Below are 21,062 nucleotides of genomic sequence, written 5' to 3'. Positions count from 1 at the left end.
TTAATCTTCTATTCTTTCTTTCCTGGATATGAGTATTTGTAACACAGAATTACAAATTAACTCTTGGTTCAATGTGTATTTTACATCTTGGAGTTCTCCATCTCAACCAGGTTGCATGTAATCCCAATGCTAGTCTCTTATCTGAGCCTTTAAGAGGCCATTTCATTGTTCTTTGTGACTGGAAGCTTCTCAGAAAAGTGGATCTCATGATGGTGTTCCTGTTGTGACACCTTTTCACTGTAAATCCAATAAATTATCCTTTTTTCACTAAATATGTTTATCTGTAATTCCAGAGGTAATCTTTGTGGAATCCTATATCCGTAAATCAAATACTCCGTAAGCCCTAGGATAGTGTCTTGGAAGAGGGACTGCAGGTCAGGAAGGAAAACCCATATCCAGAGTAGGAGCCAATTCCAATAGAGACAAATATCTACCCACTGCATGGAGGAGGGGGTGAGATGTAACTGACTTGCCATTGAATGGATGTGGCCTCTCTGGGGAATGGCGCCGTATCAAGTTCTCAGCATCAGTCCCTTCTGCTGATCAAGCATCAAGGAGCTGTAACAGCAGTTATGAGACTAACCTTGATAAAAAGGAGTCCATGCTTTTGTTATCAGATGGGCAATGATGTGAGATACAAAAGTCTACATACTTTGTGCCCACTTACGTAGGTCCATCCTTATTCTTCTCTACCAGACTACTTTTCTCTGATTTTCCAATTTTGATCTTTCAAGACCCCTAACACACCAACAAAGCCTTTTTTCACTATCCAGGAATTCATATTTATTTTTACTTATGATCAAGTCTCCATCCAAATTTTATAACTAAGTGAAATGTTTATGGTTCTTCTCAATAATATAATTTTCCCTCACCAGTGGCCATTAGGGTCATCTGAATGGGCTGTAATGCAGCAATAGTCCATTTTTTTGGCTTGCACCAAGACCTAGAATCGAGCTTTCCATAGAAACCCTTCTATGAGGCCACAAAATTGAACTGAAATAAAGGTATTGATGCAACAGAAGTAAGTAATATGGGGTTCTGGCCAACCCGTTTGAGCTCATTTCCTGTGCCTTTAAATCTGCTTCAGCTTGCTCCCAAATGTACCAATTCCAATATATGATGGCTTGTTGCTGTGCAATCTAGAAATCATGACTTGTTAAATAATACTTAGTTCATGGTGAGCAGTGCTAGTCACATTGTTACTTGGTAACCCATGGTCAGGAACTCAGTCTCTGATAAAGCCCCATAACATCCTAGGATTTGCTTTTCAATCAGCAGGTGGTTCTCTGCTGCAGAATGAAGAGCTTTTTTTCCAAAATCCTAGGAGTTAGCATTGCTACTTAGCTAATTGACTTTGCCAGAAATATCTACACAATGTCCTTATTTATCATTGATATCTTGGTTTCATTCATTTTCCTGGTTCATATAGACTGAGTGGCAGGGCAGCTTACACTGAAGACTGGAATTTGTACAATGACTCACTAAAAACTGGAAATTCTGTGAGTCAACCTAAAATTGAGCCAAAGCAGTGTTTACGAGACAGCTTTATGCTGCCTCCAAAATTGGAAGAGTCTGCAAGCACTGTGTGTCTTTCTTAGCAGTAAGAAGTATGAAACAAAGTCACATGTGTTTTATGTTATGAGGGGATTATGTAGCACATCCCAGAGTATTATACCCTTTAAAACCTGAATGATTTTGCAGATCCCTCAAAAGTTTACAGGGATATCAGTTACCCTCTTTTATGTCATTTTCAGCTCACAGGTCCAATCCCTGTATGCTTTCAATGTAGTGGACTAGCATGATAGACTATCAATTATCGTTAACGTTAAATTCCTCACAGACTATATTGTGACAGAGAGCAGGAGAGTTAACATAGAAATGGGCAAATTCTAAATGTTTCAGGAGGTTAGGGAATGACTGAAGTAATTTTTTTAATTGTGAAAATTCTATCACAAGATAGAGTTGAGAGGTTTTCTTAAACTATTTGTTGGCACTTCAGTTCCTTTGTGGTATCTTTCATGTATTTGATCCCAAGATAAAATATATCAGAATTTCAAGATATTGACAATACAGCATATTATGTGGCAAAGACATTCTCCAAAGAAAATAGTGACGAAACATAAATTTTGTAAAAAAAGCGAAACACCCTTGGTGAAATACTGGATCTTGACTCTGCTCTGAGATTCTACCACTGCCTCCTTTTGATCCTCTAAAGACAATCTTGAAGTGCCTTTGCAATCACCTACTCTGTTTCTCCTGCATGTCTCTGCTACTCTGCATTCCCGGAAATTGTACCCCTGATACTTTCCTCTTCATCCTGTGACTAACTTGAATCATATTATTGCCAGTTGTTTAAACTTAGTGGAAGTAAGGCTTCTTCACTTTTTATCCTAAGCTAGTGTCTTGAGGTACGCTTTCCACTGGCCATGTCATCTTCTCTCCAGAGTCTGTTACATGACATCAGCTCCTCTAAATAGCCTCTGAGTTATGCATTGTTTCTGTTCCTTGTCTGAAGTACTCTTCATCCACTTACTAAGTTTTTTGACAAGCAGTTCAAGATACTTTCCTTTATATAGTTTTCAATTAACTAAAGTTATTTCACATTTACTAAAATGTTCACTTATTTCACCATTTTTATACAATTAATTTTTCTGTCAGTTTCTCAGTGATGCAGGAAAAACCTGTAGAAATCTGTGAAACAGAGAGAAGAAAAGAGGAATTTTCGTATTATCCTATCACTTTGCAGTGTCCGTATAAAAAATGTTTATTACCAAATTATATATATATTTTTTATTTTAGACAAATTATAGCATGGGATTCTACCTTGCATCATGTTTCAGTTCTAACTGAAATACAATGTTATTCGCCTTGAATAGTTTCCCTTAGAGAGAAATTAATTTAAAAATGCATTGGTGTTTTGGCTCCCCTGGTGGTGTAGTTGTTAAGTTCACACGCTCCACTTTGGCAGCCTGAGGTTCACGGGTTTGGATCCCAGGTGCAGACCTAGACACCGTTCATCAAGCCATGCTGAGGCAGCATCCCACATACAAAATAGAGGAAGACTGGCACAGATGTTAGCTCAAGGACATTCTTTCTCAAGCAAAAAGAGGAAGATTGGAAACAGGGCTAATCTTCCTCACCATAAAAAAAAAGAAAATGCGTTGGTATTAGTATTATGAATGTCTTTCTTTGTTTTTATTAGAACTAGAGGAATTTGAAATATTTCATAGGAGAACAAACTTTGTTAAAGTCTATGAACTCTTGGCTTTATTTTTTTGTTTGTTTGAATGCTAGGAGTCCCTAAGTAGCTCATAATGAGTACAGTTACCAGATTACATAATTTCTGAATTTTTTAGCACATTGATTTTCATTGTTTGCTAGTTTTGATGTAACCTTTTTATAAAATGCCTAGACAGAAGGCTCAATCTCAAATTAGAGCAATTAATTAACCCAGCATTGAAAAAAGGGAGACATTCACAAGCTTTTTAATGAATCGTACTTCCCTAATGCTTTGGTACTCTAGGCTGATTAGAAGAAAATCATACAGTACAGACCCTTATTCAATAAAAAGAACAATTGTATGACCAGGTCTCATTCCATGAATGGAATACGAGCAGTCTGCATGGTATAAAGTCAGGGGACATTGGTAAGGTCTCTTATTCCTGCCCTGTTCTAGATCTCATCTGCCAAGTCTCCTCTCTCTATTGATGGGATTGTTTTCTAAAATTAGAAAGAAATGAACATGTACACGTTTCTGGGAGAGCTAACTAATGAATTTAAATTTATGCTAAGATGTAAATTACTGTTCTGCTAACCTTACTGGAAGGTATATTTTGAGAGAGTAGAAAAGAGCAAAACAGACCAGGTCTGAGAAGAACTAGAATGCTATGGAGAGAAGCAAAATTTGGGTGGTCTGGGGTGGAAAAAGAGGAAATTCCCAAGGTTTCTAAAATATGTTCTTTAACATATGGTTTTGATGGTTCTACTAGGGATGGATTCAGAAAAGATTTCCTGGACTTGGGAAAATAAGAAGACAAACAACAAAGTGCAAAACCGGTGTTTCCATTCTTGTCATAAAGGAGAGACCAATGTTTATGTATTTGCCTTTTAATAATTGAGGGATTTGGGAAAGCAAACTTAAAAACTTTAATTAACATGAATACATCCCCTAATGGTCCCTGGAGTCCAGAGTAGAGTTCCAGCTGCGGGGTCCTGGTTGCCAACTGAACATGCCTTTAACGTTGATTCATCATAACTAAGAACTTCACGTTTGGTTCAAATGCAGAGTGTTGCACAGCTACTTGGAGCACAGACTAAAAAGTTGGTGTTGAAATAATTCAGTTTTAAAGATTTCCCTCTCTCTTTTATGACTCATAATTTCAGAGGAAACTGGAATTATCTTAACTGATCAAAGAAAGGCCATTAAATGAAAAATTTGAAATGCAAGCTCTTAATTACATATCATTTCACACTTTAAAGCACTGTTAGATTTTGGAAAATAATATGGCATAGATGTAATTGATGTTGAGGGAGGGATCCCATAACATAAGAATCTCCACTTAGGTCTATACACTTATCTTAAGTTAGTGGAGTGGCTATCCCCTGGTTGGGAAAATTCAGTTTCAGATTCTTAAATAATATTCACCTATACAGATTTTTCAGCCATGAAATCTCCTGCTTGAAAAATTAGGAAACTCATAAGATAAAATGTCTAAATTTATGCCCAACAAAGAATCAGGTGCCCGTCCTGTTTTTCCATCATATTCATGTTTACCTGCCTTAGCTATTGCTTTAGCAGCAGTGGATGCATCAATACTATCCACATTTTATTTCCAGAACCAGTAATCATATGATTTTTATATTTTTTGATATTTAGTTTTTGCTTAGGTGATATCTGGAAAAAGACTTTGTTATTTGGAAAAAGATTTAATATTCATCAAATACTCTCTATATCAGCTTCTTCATTATTTTTATCACAGTTTAATATGCCACAAGAACACATTGAAATTATTTATAGAGTATTGATTTGAGGAATTTGAAGGAATTACGTCTTAATAAAAAGAACTCCTCACTGCTAGTGGCGTTTCAGAAATTTTCTTGGGCCTCAGGTAATGGGTCACAATTTTCCTCATGGCAGCCTTCATATCTCTGTTCCTTAGTGTGTAAATAATAGGGTTTAGAATGGGGGTGAAAATGGTGTAAAATATGGCAAGAACTTTATCCACAGGGTAGATGGTAAAAGGCCACACATAGATGAAGATGCAAGGTCCAAAGAATAATATCACTACGGTAATATGGGCTGCTAGTGTAGAAAATGCCTTGGCCATTGTAGCAGAAGACTTAAACCAGACAGTGACAAAAATAATGATGTAAGAGCTGACCAAAAGAGAGAACGTGCTTAGGGAAAGAATCCCACTATTGACTACAATTAGTATCTCAATGGTGTAAGAGTCCAGGCAAGCAAGTTTGGTCACTCGAGGAAGGTCACAAAAAAAGCTGTCTACTATATTGGGGCCACAAAAAGGCAGGTTCACAGTAAACGATAACTGACTTACTGTGTGTATCAAGCCCACAGTCCAGGAGATCATTACCAGGACAGTGCACGTCCTTTGGTTCATGATGACTACATAGTGTAGGGGTTTGCATATGGCTACATATCTGTCATAGGCCATGGAGACAAGTAGCACCATCTCCCCTCCAGTGAAAAGGTGAATGAAGAAAATCTGGGCTATGCAGCCACTGAAGGAGATAGTCTTGTGTTCACTCAGAAAATCTGCAATCATCTTGGGGGTAGCAAAGGAAGCCTGACAGATGTCCACAAAGGAAAGGTTTCCCAGGAGGAAGTACTTTGGGGAGCGCAGGCTGTTATCAGAAGTGACGGTGATAATAATGAGAAGGTTTCCCAGCACAATGACCACATACAACGTAGAGAAGAAAACAAAGAAGAAAAGCTGGAGTTCCTGAGAACTAGAGAGTCCCAGCCACACAAATTCAGACACCACTGAAGAATTGGCCTTACCCATGGATGCAGGCTGAAGATTTGCTCTGAAACAATCCTAAAGGAAGGGAAATAGGGAGGGATCAGAATTACCAACTAAGAATAATTTTAACATGAAGGATTCTGAGATCTCAGATGTGATATGTATTTTCTGAGTATAAAAATTTTGAAGTTATCATGAGAGTATATCTGGAAAGTAGGAAAGAGCTTATGAGAATGTCTAATGAATTCGATCATTCTCATTATAACCTCTTGAGTTTGTGGATAGTCTTAATAACCTGTTACACAGTAGTAAATAGCTCACCCATGAGCTGACTTGTGATCACAAGACTAGAGGGGTGACTTAAAGCCACCTCCAGAGGCCTCCTAGATTGGCAAAAATAATTTAGATCTGTTGGTCTTGTGGTCATTTTATCAGTCTTAATTTTAATGAATCTTTAAATATAACATTGTCTTTTACTCTACAGGAGAGGTCACGGCTTGATGCTTACTGTGTGATGTAAAGGCATACTGATTCTCTGACTTCAGGCTAATTATTTTTTCTGAGCTTTAATTCCACATCTAAAAAAGATGAGAGGTGTTAAAAATACCTACTTTACAGAAAGTTTTACAGCTTCAATATGATAACTGGTGGCATTCTTCTATCAAAGTAATTGTAATACAATAGGTGTTCTTAATGTGTTAAATATCCCCATAGAAACAAAAATTTACCTTAGTGCTATTGCAGGAATCATACACAATTTAGGCAATCTTACTAAGGAGATACTGTTGAATATACATTATTTAGATCTATAGTTGCAAACTAGGTTGTCAATTATTCTTCTGTATAATTCCTTAAAATTCATATTATAACTTTATCTTAATTATCTCAAACTCATCTTCTTTGATTATTTGAGAGCAGCACCTAAGTTCTCCATTTTATTTGTCTAACAATATTAGATTTAGGCTAAATTATATTTCTTGTGTTTAGTGTTCTCCATGACCTTATTAATATGTCTTTATAATTAATAAAATAGTAGTTATTTTAGAAATTTATTTTTGTTGGCACAGAGATAAAAAATGATTGAACTATAAATGCCCCATGCTCCTAAAAATATATTTTGCTTGGAATCAGAATAACCCTAATATTTAGCTCAAATTTACAATCTCAATTTTTTTTCCTATAAAGATACACCCCTGTTATATAAATCTAATTTCCGAAAACTTCGAAGAAGTTCTGTTTTAGAAAAGTTATTAGTTCTGACAATTAACTGTTGGTCACAGTCATAGAATCTAAGATTGCAATGGAATCCTAGCTCCATATAAGAACACAAACCTCTTCCAGTGCAGATTTATTTCATTCAAGAAGCCAAAATATTTCTATGTGCCTAGAATACAACTCTAGCCCATCATTTTTTTCTGCAGCTTTAATGAGTTGTAATTGACAAATAAAAGTTGTAAATATTTAAGATGTACAAATTGATGTTTTCATACACGTATACATTGTGAAATGATTACCACAATCAAGCTAATTAAAACATACATCACCTCACATAGTTACCTTTTTGCGGAGGGTGAAAATAATTAAGATCTACTCTCTTAGCAAATTCCAAGTGTATAATACATTATTATTAACTGTAGTCACCCTGCTATACATTAGATCTCCAGAACTTATTCACCCTGCATATCTGAAAATTTGTACCCTTTGATTAATCCTGTTTTCAAACCTCTCATTTAGATGGATGCAATTGCCGTCCACACAGGTAAGTTCTCAAGTGGAGAATCATTTAGTACTCTTATCGAAAGAATGTTCAGAGAAGCATTTGACTGATATACATTTTGGATATACATTATTGAGAACTCTAAAGTCAGAGCAAAAAATTAAGATGATCCATAAAAATTAAACAAATACATTAGTAACAATGTTTATAATAATTTCTAAGAGAAATAATTGAGAAGATTCTTAAATATATTGTAAATTATTGATTTAAATATTTTTAATTTTTATTTTTTTTGTTTATTGCCCTATCCCACGTGTGACTCACCTTCTTTCTGTTTCCTCATTTCTAAAATAAAGTTGTTCTTAATCAAGTTTATGGATTGTTATGTAAAATGATGAATTCTAACTAATGAAATGTTTAGTATATGAATGTAATGTGTATAAACTAAAAAGATGAGGTAGATTTCTAGTGAATGATGAATAATAATTTTAAAATCTGGAAAAGAATAGAAAAGAAAGCTTTGATTTGATGGGATCTTGCTAGATAGTACCTATCATGTTAGATGTTTGTGTATATGTTGTGTCAAATGATCTTTACAACAGATCTCTGGGGGAGGCATTATTATTTCTGAGCTGCAGAGGAGAAAACCAAGGATCAGACAGTTTATTAATCTCCAGACAGTCAGACAGCTAGTAACAGTTGTAAAATCTTAGTGGGGATTTGAAATCAGATAATAAAAATCATATTTAACATTTACTAAGCACCAGCAAAGTGCCAGGCACTGTTCTAAGCACTTTATGTATACTAATTGAAACTTCCCATAATATTACATGGTAAACATACTTATAAATTCCATTTTACAAGAAGAAATCAGAGTCACAGAGATGCTAAGTAACTTTCTTAGAGTTACATAACTAGCAAGTCAATAGAAAGTCAATATGCTAGAATTGTACCCAGACCTTTGCTTCCAGAGCTCTCTCTCAAACACTACATTATACAGTTTTACATCTGAATGATCTGAAACCCATACCATTTGCATGATGCTACAATTGGAAAGCTCCTCAATATATGTCCTTGATTCTATTCTTTCCACCTACTGGGAAAGATGGGTGATTCAGTTAAGCCACGGTTTCTCAACCTTGGCACTATTGAACCTTGGCATTGGATAATTCTTTGTTCGGGAGGACTGTCCTGGGTACTGTAAGATGTTTAGTAGCATCCCTGGCCTTACCCACTAGAAGCCAGTAGCACTTTCCAATTGTGTCCCAATTGGGACAACTGAAATGTTTCTAGACATTACCAAATGTCCAGTGGAGTCGGGGGCAGAATCACCTAAGGTTGAGAAACACTGAGTAAAGCCCTCTTTAGCTGGCATTTTCAGTCTCTTCCTCTTTCATGTTACCGTTTCATCTATTGACAAAGTACTCACTCTCACTCATCAGAAAAATAAGAAAGATAAAACAAATAAACGAAACTCTCCAAATTTTTCTACCCTCTTTAGTTGTGCTTTTTTCTTAAATTCTCCTTTCTCTTACAGGAAACTTCCTGAAGGATACCTATATGTTTCCCCTTTTCTTTTTTCTTCCACCTATTCGGACCTTAACACACTCGAATATGCCTTTTGCTCCCATGGTCAGGGAAAGTTTTTTAGCAAATTTCCTCGAAGATCTGCTTCTGATAGCTAATTTTGTTATACTCTTAAGTGAAACAATTCCTGGTTTTCCTCTCGGATTTTTCAATATTGTCTCTCTTCATCCATACACTGCCCCTCACAAGTAGATTTCCACTTAGGACCTAGCCTCTAGATTTGCAAATTTGTTTCATCTCCTTCTGCACATATTGTACTTTTTTTTTTTTTATCTCCTACTCTACACCCTTATTAGTCTCTCTTCTCTCCTCCTTATTCTCCCTCTTCCTTTGGCATGCCATTCACCTCTCTGGCATTATTATCACCTATGTCTGATCATCTCTAATTTTCCAACACCATTTCTCACCACACTCCAGTATTCCAGAAACTGTCATGTTTCTGACAGTTTTATGGATGTGAATATTGCATAGCCGTTCCAGACCTCAGTTCACAATTTTTCTCCTCAATTCTGCTCTTTTTTCCTTTCAACTTTATTATATAACTGTCACTATTATTCTTCCAGGTTGCAAACCTTACTTTTTCCTGGACCTCACTCTCCCACTTGTAACACCCCATCACTCCTTGAAGTAAAAATTAGGTATGAAATTTAAAGTCCTCAGCATGACAGCCAGGAATATATGTTCTGGTTTTACCTATACCATACACTATTCTCTGGCCCAAACCAGACTATTCAAAATTTATTAAGCTGGTAAACACTTCCTATTCATTTTCTCATGCTCTTCACAGATGATCTATTCCATGGCAATTGCCATCTCCTCCAAAAGCCTTCTCAGAGGCTTAAGTTGAAATTTCTCTTTTTCCGAATGTTGCTGTAGCTCTTTGCTTACACAAGTATTATATGCTCTCCCAAGGCAAGAGTTTTTGTGCGCATATTATTTCCTTACCACATTGAGAGCTCCTTGAATTCTTGTGTTTCTCATGTATCATTCCTGGGATTTGGTATGGAGATGCGCATGCAATAGATTCTCCACAAATGTGCTTTAGTGCAAATTAGATACATTTCACCTTATATCTGTCATTTACTCAATATTTCTGCCTTCTAATCTTCTTGTGCAGAGGGCTTACCAGCGAATGGCCTTGAGCTCTGCAAACCATAAACCACTACATAAACTTCATTTCTACATGGAATAGAATATTTCTTCTCATTGGTAGTACAAGCTCATACTTAAGTCATTAAAACTGGTACCAATAATCAAACCAGCAAATGGAAAGTGAATAAAATAACCCTTTTGAATTGAGCATAGAAAAAATTGTTTTTATGTTATATTGGAAATAAATTATATTGTGTTTGCTAAGTTTTAAAAAAGTGATATAAATAATGAGAGTCTTAAAAAAGAAATTTACACTCTGTACTTCTATAGAATTAAATAAATCCTGTCTGACCCGCTTTAAAAACAGAGTAAGTAAAATAAATCATTAATGCAAAGATATACAACTACAAACTTATAACCTGAGTTTTGTATTAAACATTCCTAGGATTTTCTTTATATATTTACTACATAGGCATGCATCCACAAAGAAATATATATCCTTGATTTGCATGTTTATTTAATTTCTTTAGAGGATATGTAAGAGTGTCACATAGATTTTTCTAAGTACAATTAGTTTGTCATAATCTCCCCAACAATACTTCATCTTCTTACATAATTTCTCACAAATTCTCCCAATCATGCTAAGACACATGAACATCCTCATCTTGACTCACTTTCATTTACTTCTAATACATTCTCCCCGTTTGTGGATTCTCTTTAAGGCACAAGATAGTAATTGAATACATAACTGGATACAATATATTTTTAATGTACATCTTTTTCAGATATAACCTACCTGATATAATGCATATCAGAGACATAAACTGAATTCTTCAAATTTCTATTGTGGGGTTATTCTCTTCCAAATAGTGATATTTATAGATGCCCTTTTCTTTTGTCAAATTGGAGTAGTAGCATTGTTTTATCTAAGTGACCAATTGAAGCTTTGGAGATTTAGTAATAGATAGCCAAAGTTCATCTTCCAATGGGGATTATTAATACCTTTCACTACATAATCCCATTGGAAAAAAGTAAATAACATCCCATATTGTTGACAATTACACTGAGGACCATGGGACCGTAGGAGAAAGAGGGAGGGTTATTCAGCTCTTGGGCAGTAGATGAAGTAAAGTATCTTCTGTGAGTTCTACACAACTGAACCTGCTACTCCAGGGAAAATGTGTGGAAAAGTACATTCTCTGACTTAAATGCGAAATGCTTTCACTTGGGAATGGAAGGACATGCTGTGTCCTTGCTACTTGAGCACCTGGTGATTTGGAGGAACTTAGAGGACATGGATTCTTGTTCTCAGTTCCATCAATAACTAATACATTATTGGATAAATCACTTAAATCTCTGAGCCTCAGTTTACCCTTGTGTAAAATAATTTTTAATACATCAAGTACACTGAAAACAAAAACTGTTAAATCAATATCTTTGTATACAATATTCAACTTTGCCAAATTTGTAATTTTTTTATTTTTAATTTTTATTTTTATTAAGAATAAAACATTGTGAAGGGTAGCAGAATATGCCACCCCCAAATAAGCCACTTTGGCATAAGGATCATTTTGAACTGAAGGCAATTGAGACGTGGATCCAAGAAGAGCTGCCTACTCTCCCTCGATCTGTCTAAAAGAAGACACAAATTTTTGTAAAGGTGTCACCTCACCCATTCCCTCTCTACCACAAAGGACAGAAGTTAATTACCTGAGACAACTCTAGATCCTTATCAGGCCAGAGATGGCACCAAGGAATCCATATAACCAACTTTTCTAACTAACCTTTATCTTCTGTTAGGTCTCCCCTATATCTACCTTCACACAGCTTGCAGTACTGGAAACTCCGTCATTTTCCTTTGCCTTGTCACTTCTCTAAAAATGTATTGTTCTTTTGCTAAGATTCAATATAAGCCCAAATTCTAATCACTCCTTTGAGTTACTCATCTCTGGAGGCTCCCTTGTGTATGAGTGATGCACATCATCATAAACTTCTGTTTGTTTTTCTCTTGTTAATCTGTCTGGTTAGTTTAATTCACAGGAAACCAGCCAATAGGCCTAAGATGGGTAAAGGTAAAAAAGATTTTTTCCTCTCCTACAATTGTTAGTTGAAGCATCTTATATAACAGCACAAACCAGTTTTTCAGATTTAACTCAATAATCTGAGTTTGGTATTTAACATTCCCATGATTTTTTTAAATAGCATTACTATATAGGGATATATCCACAGAGAAATATACAGTCTGAATTTGCAAGTTTATTTAATTCTTTTGCAAGTTGTTATTTTCCACTCAATAATTTGGGACAGTTATAGATAGTGACATACATAGTGTTAGTTCTTTCATTTTAATGCTGTAGTTCTTTCATTGTATGAATGTATTGCTTATTTGTCCATTTTTCATGAATAGGCACACAGGCTGTTTCCTATTCTTGCTATTATAAACAATGTTAAAATGAACATCTGTGTGAATAAATATGTGCTAGACAAAAATTAACTCAAAATGGATTAAAGACTTGAATGTAAGACCTGAAACCATGAAACTTCTACAAGAAAACATAGGCAGCATGCTCTTTGACATCTGTCTCAACAGCATATTTTTAAGTACCATGTCTGACTGGGCAAAGGAAACAAAAGAAAAAATAAACAGATGAGACTACATCAAACTAAAAAGCTTCTGCATAGCAAAGGAAATCAACAACAAAATGAAAAGACAACCTAACAATTAAGAGAATATATTTGCAAACCATATATCAGATAAGAGGTTAATATCCAAAATATACAAAGAACTCATATGTCTCTACAACAAAAAAACCAACAACCCAATTAAAAAATAAGTTCTCCAAAGAAGATACATGGATGGCCAACAGGTACATAAAAACATGTTCAACGTCATTAATTATCAAGGAAATGCAAATCAAAACTACAATGAGATGCCACCTCACTCTGGTCAGAATGGCTATAATTAACAAGACAGGAAACAACAAGTGTTGGAGAGGATGTGGGGAGAAGGGAACCCTCGTACAGTGCTGGTGGGAATGTAAACTTGTGCAGCCACTATGGAAAACAGTATGGAGTTTCCTCAGAAAATTAAGAATAGATCTACCATATGATCCAGCTATTCCACTGCTGGGTATTTATCCAAAGAAGTAGAAAACACAAATGCATAAAGATACATGCACCGCTATGTTCTTCGCAGCCTTATTCACAATAGCCAAGACTTGGAAGCAACCTAGGAGCCCATCAAGGGATGAATGGATAAAGAAGATGTGAGATATATGCACAATGAAATACTGCTCAGCCATAAGAAATGATGAAATTCAGACATTTGTGACAACGTGATGGACCTTGAGGGGATTATGCTAAATGAGAAAAGTCAGAGGAAGTCAAATACCATATGACCTCACTCATAAGTAGAAGACAAAAACAACGACAAACAAACACACACACAGCAAGAGAGATTGGATTGGTGGTTGCCAGAGGGGAAGGGGGGAGGGAAGAGGGCAAAAGGGGTGATTAGGCACACATGTGTGGTGATGGATTATAATTAGCCTTTGGGTGGTGAACATGATGTAATCTACACAGGATTTGAAATATATTATGATATGCATATGAAAGTTATATATCGTTATAATCCAATGTTACTGCTATAAAAACAAAAATTAAACAACAATAAAGTAAGTACTAAAAGTTCTCCAGAATGTATTCCTAGGAGAGTAATTGCTTAGTCATAAGGAACACAAATCTTCAACACTACTAGATATTTCTAAATTATTCCACAAAATGGTTTAACAAGTTTGCACTTAGTTTCGGTTATCAATTTATTGCTTCTCAGCTTTAAGTGCAGCCTTCATTGTGTTCAGCAATGAACAATGAAATTCCTTTAAGGATATCTCCTTTAAGGTGAACACAACGTTAAGTTTTCACTAGAGGCACACAGCGGGAGGGAGAGACTCTCCTAGTGGTTCAGGCGTGGGCTGGGGTCAGCAGTGTGGATGTGAGGACATCCAATGGAACCTGCCCCAGACATGGACCCAAAACATGGTCCAACATGAGACCTTGTAGCCACAGGTGGTGATAACTTTCCACAGTCCTCTCCCCACAGAAACCAGGGACCCTACATTCTGAAGCATTTCTGCCCATGCCAGCACCTAAACTCCCTTTGCACACTTACTCCATCAGTTGCTGATCACCTGCTCCCTGGCCAACACAAAGGGTGGCCTATTGCTTGTCCAGCAATTTAAGACCAGTTCCAACCTGGCCAAATCATTCACCTGTGAGATGAACCGAACTCCTCTAATGAATTTGAATCCATTTCAAGATCGTCCTTCCTTGGGTATTCTCCCTCTGCCATAGGGCATCATATAGAGTTTCCTTATATCTTAGTTACTCATTTATTTTAGTTAATATGTATTTATACTAAACTTTTAAACCTGTTTTGTGGGGTCTGTCTTACAACTGGACTCAGATGGCTATGCACTTCTACCAACTGTGTATAAAAGCTCCAGTTGTTCTACACGCTTGTCAACACTTGATGACATAAAATACACTGACTTCTACCAACTAAGCACATGCTCAAAGGTATACTCTTGTAACTCCTCTCATAAGTTATTACACACTTAAATTTCTTCTGTGGAATTCCTGTTTTTAACAGTGTCATAAACTGTTAATAATGGTCTTCCTTGTTTACTCAGAACGCAGGTCAACTCTGTTCAGTCAGGAGTATACCCATCTACAGGAAATAAATTGTAATGTGTCTAAATTGATTATGCAACATCTTTCTCCACATGTTCATTAGATCCCCTTTATTGTGTTTCAATTGTTCCATAGATTTAGCAAATTTTGCTGCTTGACATTATTTTTTAAATCTCTGCTGATGATTGTGGGATTTCCCACTTTTTCCTTGTAATTCACTTTATACATTTTGAGGCTATGTCATTGAGTTTATACAAGTTTGGGAGGGTAATATAATCCTGGAGCACATTTCCTTTAGCAATATATTCTCATTAAATTTTTTCCTAATAATATATTCTGCACTAAAATACCTTTGGTTGATATTAGTAAGCCTGATGTGCCTACATCAGCTGTCTTTTGTTAGTGATTTTCTGGTATATTTTTCTCTCTCTTTTTTTTTTTTCAACTTTCTATTACCAGATGATTTAGTATGATTAAAAAATAAAAGTTTACCTTCAAAAATAAAAGCTGGTGAATTAAATCTCACTCTTCAATTCTCCCCTCCTCACTGTCTCTTTCTCTCTCTCTTACTTGTATTTATTTTTACTATCTTATGCTTTGCTTTTACTATGTTTCTTTTCTTCCTCATTCTCGTCTTCTATTATATGGACTGAGTTTTGTCTCACTTTTATTTTCTTTGCTAGTTTGGAAATCATATATTCTATTTTTATTTTAAAATGTGGCTGCCCTCACAGTTTTAACATGCATACATAACATAAGGCAAAATTAATCAATATCTTTATCCCCCGCCAAAAAAATACAAGGCCTTAGGGCTCTTTAACACCATCCCTCCCCTTGCAGCTGAGCTAACACAAAAGACTGTGTTGTCAAGTCTAACTACCATGAATCCAAGAACTTACCCAGTATCATTCTTTACCAATACTTTCAAAAACATGGGCCATCGAGAGGCACAGACCAAGCAGGGAGAGGCCTAGAACGTCACAAACAGATTCTTAGGTCTTTCCTTCCACATCTCACAGCCTCTCTTTGGCCTATCATAACAAATGAGGTCACCAAATGAAGTTTTGCAAAATTACCTGACACAGCAGTGGGGTATTTATTTTATGAAATAGCTCTATTTTATACCCCACGCTTAGGGAGCTGTGCCTCAAAAACACATAGTTACTCAATTTACAAACTATAAGCAATGGTTTATCAGAAGCATCCTTTTTTTTTGTTTTGGTGAGGAAGATTGTCAGTGAACTAACATCAGTGCCAATCTTCCTCTATTTGGTATGTGGGATGCTGCCACAACATGGCTTGATGAGTGGTGTGTAGGTTCACGTCCCAGATCTGAAATTGTAAACCCAGGGCTGCCAAAACAGAGTGTGTGAAGTTAACCACTACGCTGCCAGGCCAGCCTGAGGCATCCTATTTTAAGACTGAATCTTATTTAAACTTTCTATTTAGCTGGCTTTTTTTTCACATTGTTCTGACAAATGAAGACAGAGGAAACACTGCCTTGTCACTGCCAGGTGGAAGTAGAAGTCCAGTTTCCCAACTCTGCTTCTGTCAACACCCAACAATAGGTAAGGAGGCTTCTAGTACTGTTGGGTGGGAGTGAGAGGTCTGGCTGCTCACTAGGCCTCCAATGATACTTCCCTGACTGGATGGGGTAGGAGAACCTTGTTACTGCTACCCACCTACAGCATGGGAGGAGGTGCTGATTATGGTCTCACAAATATGGAAGCTCTGGCTCCCTACTTGGCCTTCTCTGACACTAACTCAGGAGTGTGGGGGCAGTGGGGTACTTGTTACAACTTGTCTGGAGATAGATGTCTCAGCTATCCACTTGGCCTTTGTTGGTATTAGTGAGGTGCGACCAAAGAATTTTTTTGTGGTGTTTGGTTGAAGTAGAGACATTTTCTAAAAGTTTTCTGTCTTGCCAGACTTCCCTTTTCCTGTTCCTTTGGCTAGAAAGAACAGGTCTTTGTTGGGGCTTTTTCTTGTCTGCTCTCATTACTGTTTCTGAGTTGTTGGCTTCTTCAGTCAGTCATGTTGTGTCATTCCTTGGGTCCCCATCCAGTCTACCTTCTTCTCTCCAACTCTCAGAGTGTTAGAATGTTTTTTTCTATATACATATAATGTACAATGGTTGTAATTATATGTGGCAGGAGGAATACAGAAAATTAGTCTACTCCTCTTCTCAGGAGCAGAAGTCACCTGCTTTTCTTTTACGATAGTAATATTTTATCCTTTTTTATTTGCTTAGTATATTTAGTTATTTGGAACATATTTGATCCACAAGACATTTCCAATAGATTTATTGCTGATTCAAGAGGGGAGAGGGAAGTTAGCCTACTGTTTATTTTGTCTGCTGATTCTCATTCATTTTGGATAAGCTCCTCATGTGTTTCATGAGTTTGATTGTGAACTCGGGTTCAACAGAACTTCACGTGTCTAAATCCTGTGTAGCCAGATTTAAGGATGTGACCCTTCAGACAGGTTCTGTTCTTGCTTTTCCAAATTTCAATAGCTTGGGTTCCTGATAGCTTATGTTGATTTTTTCAGGTTAAAGCTCTTCTGACCATGCAGAGAGTATAAAGTCAAACTCCAAACCCACATGTGGGCAATCCCATGATTTTAATTTCCAAGATGAAGCAATTTTTCTATCCATATGCTAGGCCAGTGAGGATATTTTGGCCTTTTTCTTATGCTCCTCAGTACCCTCTTCTAGTCCATGTCTTTACTTAGAGTCCCAGATCCGAGAGATCCAACCCTGCCTCATACTTTTTCGCAGATTCCCCAATGACCAAGCTCTTCCCATCATTTTCGTTCATGACTTGCAATCACTTCCCATAGACTTTCCTCTCCCAAGAGTTCCACTACTTCAGACACCATGAGGTCATTTGTTTATTTCAGAGAACATATCCAGAATTCATAAGTAGTTTTATACAAAAGGTTTCAGATTACGTAAATTTCAGTATTTTCAGCAATAGAGGTATAATCTTATTTTTCTAGTCCACAGATATTTTGCAGGGATCAAATGAGATGATATATAATGATACAATTTATGTTACATTATGATCATTGAATATATGTTTGGCTTTATCATCACCGTCATCATATAACACAGTCCTGTAATAGCTTTTTTTCAATTCTATGTTTTAGAAAAGAATCAACAGAGTCTTGCAAAATGGTAATGAAGGAAAAATTGACTCAAAAATTGTTGGAACCATAATTGATATTAAATTTCTATTCCATACTACCATTTCTTCCACACTATTTCAAAAACATAACTTGCTTTCGATGAGTGGTTTTTCTTTCAAACACTAGAAGTCAGAAGTTGAAGTTAGTTGTATTATTTCTTCTACTTGCTGATTATGAATGTGTTCAACTCACTAAGTTCTACGACATGGCTCTCAGTTTTCTAATTGGTGAAAGAGGAGTTAGACTATGAGTAAGAATTAAATATTAAACTTAAGTGTGAAAATGTAGCCTTCTTTTTCTGAAAGTCAAAACAATAATTTTATACTTTTAGAAAGCTTTGAAAAAATGTGTTCTGAATTATGTTTTTATTGGTTGGTGTAGATTAGAGAGCATGACCTGGAGGTTGGCAAGATAATAAATACATAGGGAAAAAAACACATGTTTAGTACTGTTGGTGAAAACCATCTACATATATAATGGAGAGATATCCACTTTTGTGTGTAGTCATTGAACCACTAACTTTGAGTGTCAATTCTGAACTTTAATTTAATACACAGATATAAAGAAACCTTAATTGTGGGCTCAAGTTTTAGCATTTGCTGTATGGTTAATGTAAATATATTAATCTATGTGGTTTCTGAGTTCAGATAATGAGTTCAGCAACGTAATCTATTTGCTTGTTGGTCCCTACTTTTGTATAGTTTGTAGCAAGAGTTTAACTTGGAAGAAATATCATCCCTATAATCTAAAAAACATATCAATTTACTTAGTTCCTTAGTTCAGAGAGTAATAATTTGAATAGCAAGGAATATAAGTGTGTGTTTGTATATATTTAGAGAGTGTGAGAGACAGAGAGAATGAGGTCTATAATCAGAAGACTTATTCTGTTAACTAAAACTGGTAATAAAATGGTAAAATTTATGACAACACCCACCTCTAATTTGTGATACCAGATAAGATGATGACTGGAAAATAACTGCAAATTAATCACTATTCTAAAATTTAAAATATTTAAATATCTCACATTACTTTTGTATTTTGTACATTTATGAAGTTGATTGGAATAAGTATGAATTTGATAGACGTATTTTATAGGAAAAGAAAAGATTTGTATTACTATAAATAACTTTAGTCTGAATCAAATAAGAATTATTTCACAAGCAAATAACAAAGAGGACAATTCTCCTGTTATCTAAGTTGGGTTGCTTGCTGTTATAAAAGCAAATACTATAAAAAGGAAAAGCTGTTATTTATCATAAGGGAGATCTGGGAGACTGTCAGGAACTCACTTGTCGACTCCTTAGTTTCTGCATTGCTGATATTACCTCCTTATTTCTTAAGGTATAGATCAAGGGGTTTAAGCAAGGTGTGAAAAGAGTATAAAATATTGAAAGAACATTATCCACTAGGAGGTCACTAAAAGTCCAGGCATAAATGAAGATGCAGGGCCCAAAGAAGAGGGTCACCACAGTGATGTGGGCAGTCAATGTGGCCCTTGGTTTGTCCATACTCCCTGAGGAATGCTGTTGCACAGTGACCCAGATGACCATGTAGGAGGTCAGCAAGAGCACAAAGGAGCTCATGGCCAATAGACCACTTTGAAAGCATCAGTACCTCAAGAGTAACGGTATCCATGCAGGCAAGTTTGATAACCAGGGGAGGGTCACAGAAAAAACTTTCAACTTTATTGGGACCACAGAATGGAAGGCTTACTGTGAAGACCAACTGAATTACTGAATGCACAACTCCAATGAGCCAGGAGCCCACCACGAGGCTTGTGCACTTGCTCACACTCATGATCGTTGTATAATGCAAAGGTCTACATATGGCTACATATCTATCATATGCCAGAGCCACAAGGAGCATCATTTCATCACCAGCAAAGACATGCAGAAAGAATATCTGGGCCATGCAGCCCTCAAAAGAGATGATTTTATGGTCCCTAAGGAAGTCAACAATCATTTTGGGTGTGGCAAAGGTGGATAGACACACATCAATGCAGGAGAGGTTACTGAGGAGGAGTACATGGGTGTGTGTAGAGTAAGCTCAGAGATGACCATGAGCACAATGAGGAGGTTCCCCAGGACAACGGATAAATAGAAAAATGTAAAAAATGCAAACTAGTAAAGTGGTAGTGTGAGAACTTGAGAGATTGTGCAATACAAATTCAGTCACTCTTGAATTATTTCCTTGGTCCATGATTTCAAATTTCTGAAATGAGATCAGCAATGTTCCTGTAAAGTGATGTGGAAATAACATCATAGGATTGTGAGAGTAAATGAGCAAAGCCAAGCCTAGTATCAAATTCCACTCAACATACTTATGTACATTAGATCCTCATTAGCATACAAAATACACATTGCACTCAGTCATTTATTTTGCAATGACTCTATAACCTTGACTTTCATCTCTGCATCCCAGCACGATAGCTATATTCCAAAAATACAAGTTTCCGCATCATTCCCACAACTTTAAATTTCCTGATAAATAGGAAATTTGAGCTCTAGAGTCATACTGACAGGTTTCAAATGCTATCTCTCGTAATTCTTAGTGATATGACCTTGAGCAAGTTAATTAGACTCTCTATGCTTTCATTTTTACATCTGTGAATTGGGGAAAATAATAGTATGTGGCCCACAGGATTTTTGTAAGGATTAAAAGAGTTATAATAGGTGAAATATTTGGAACAGTACCTGGCCCATAATAGATATTCAATGGATGTTAGGTACTATGCCTTTGTTCCACCTATGATGAAAATATTTGCATGTGTAAATTAACATAGTATTTAAAATATCAAAATATAT

At 36.1% G+C, this 21,062-nt stretch overlaps 1 protein-coding gene and 1 pseudogene across 1 annotated transcript; both read right to left on the bottom strand.

The window, feature by feature from the left end:
• Positions 1 to 5,051: 5,051 nt before the first annotated feature.
• On the bottom strand, positions 5,052 to 6,023 carry LOC124236053 (olfactory receptor 4K5). The gene has a single exon (XM_046654711.1). It carries the CDS (start codon positions 6,021 to 6,023, stop codon positions 5,052 to 5,054), a length of 972 nt encoding a protein of 323 aa, XP_046510667.1.
• Positions 6,024 to 19,511: 13,488 nt separating this feature from the next.
• LOC124235273 (olfactory receptor 4K15-like) lies at positions 19,512 to 20,457 on the bottom strand (annotated as a pseudogene).
• Positions 20,458 to 21,062: the final 605 nt, after the last annotated feature.

Source organism: Equus quagga, chromosome 2, assembly GCF_021613505.1.
Source record: "Equus quagga isolate Etosha38 chromosome 2, UCLA_HA_Equagga_1.0, whole genome shotgun sequence".
NCBI lineage: Eukaryota > Metazoa > Chordata > Mammalia > Perissodactyla > Equidae > Equus > Equus quagga.
Note: the sequence above shows the minus strand (reverse complement) of the source record. Positions and strands in the feature narration are given on the sequence as shown.

Coding starts and splice junctions, on each gene's coding strand:
- LOC124236053 (XM_046654711.1), bottom strand. CDS start 6,023: ATGGGTAAGGCCAATTCTTCAGTGGTGTCTGAATTTGTGTGGCTGGGA.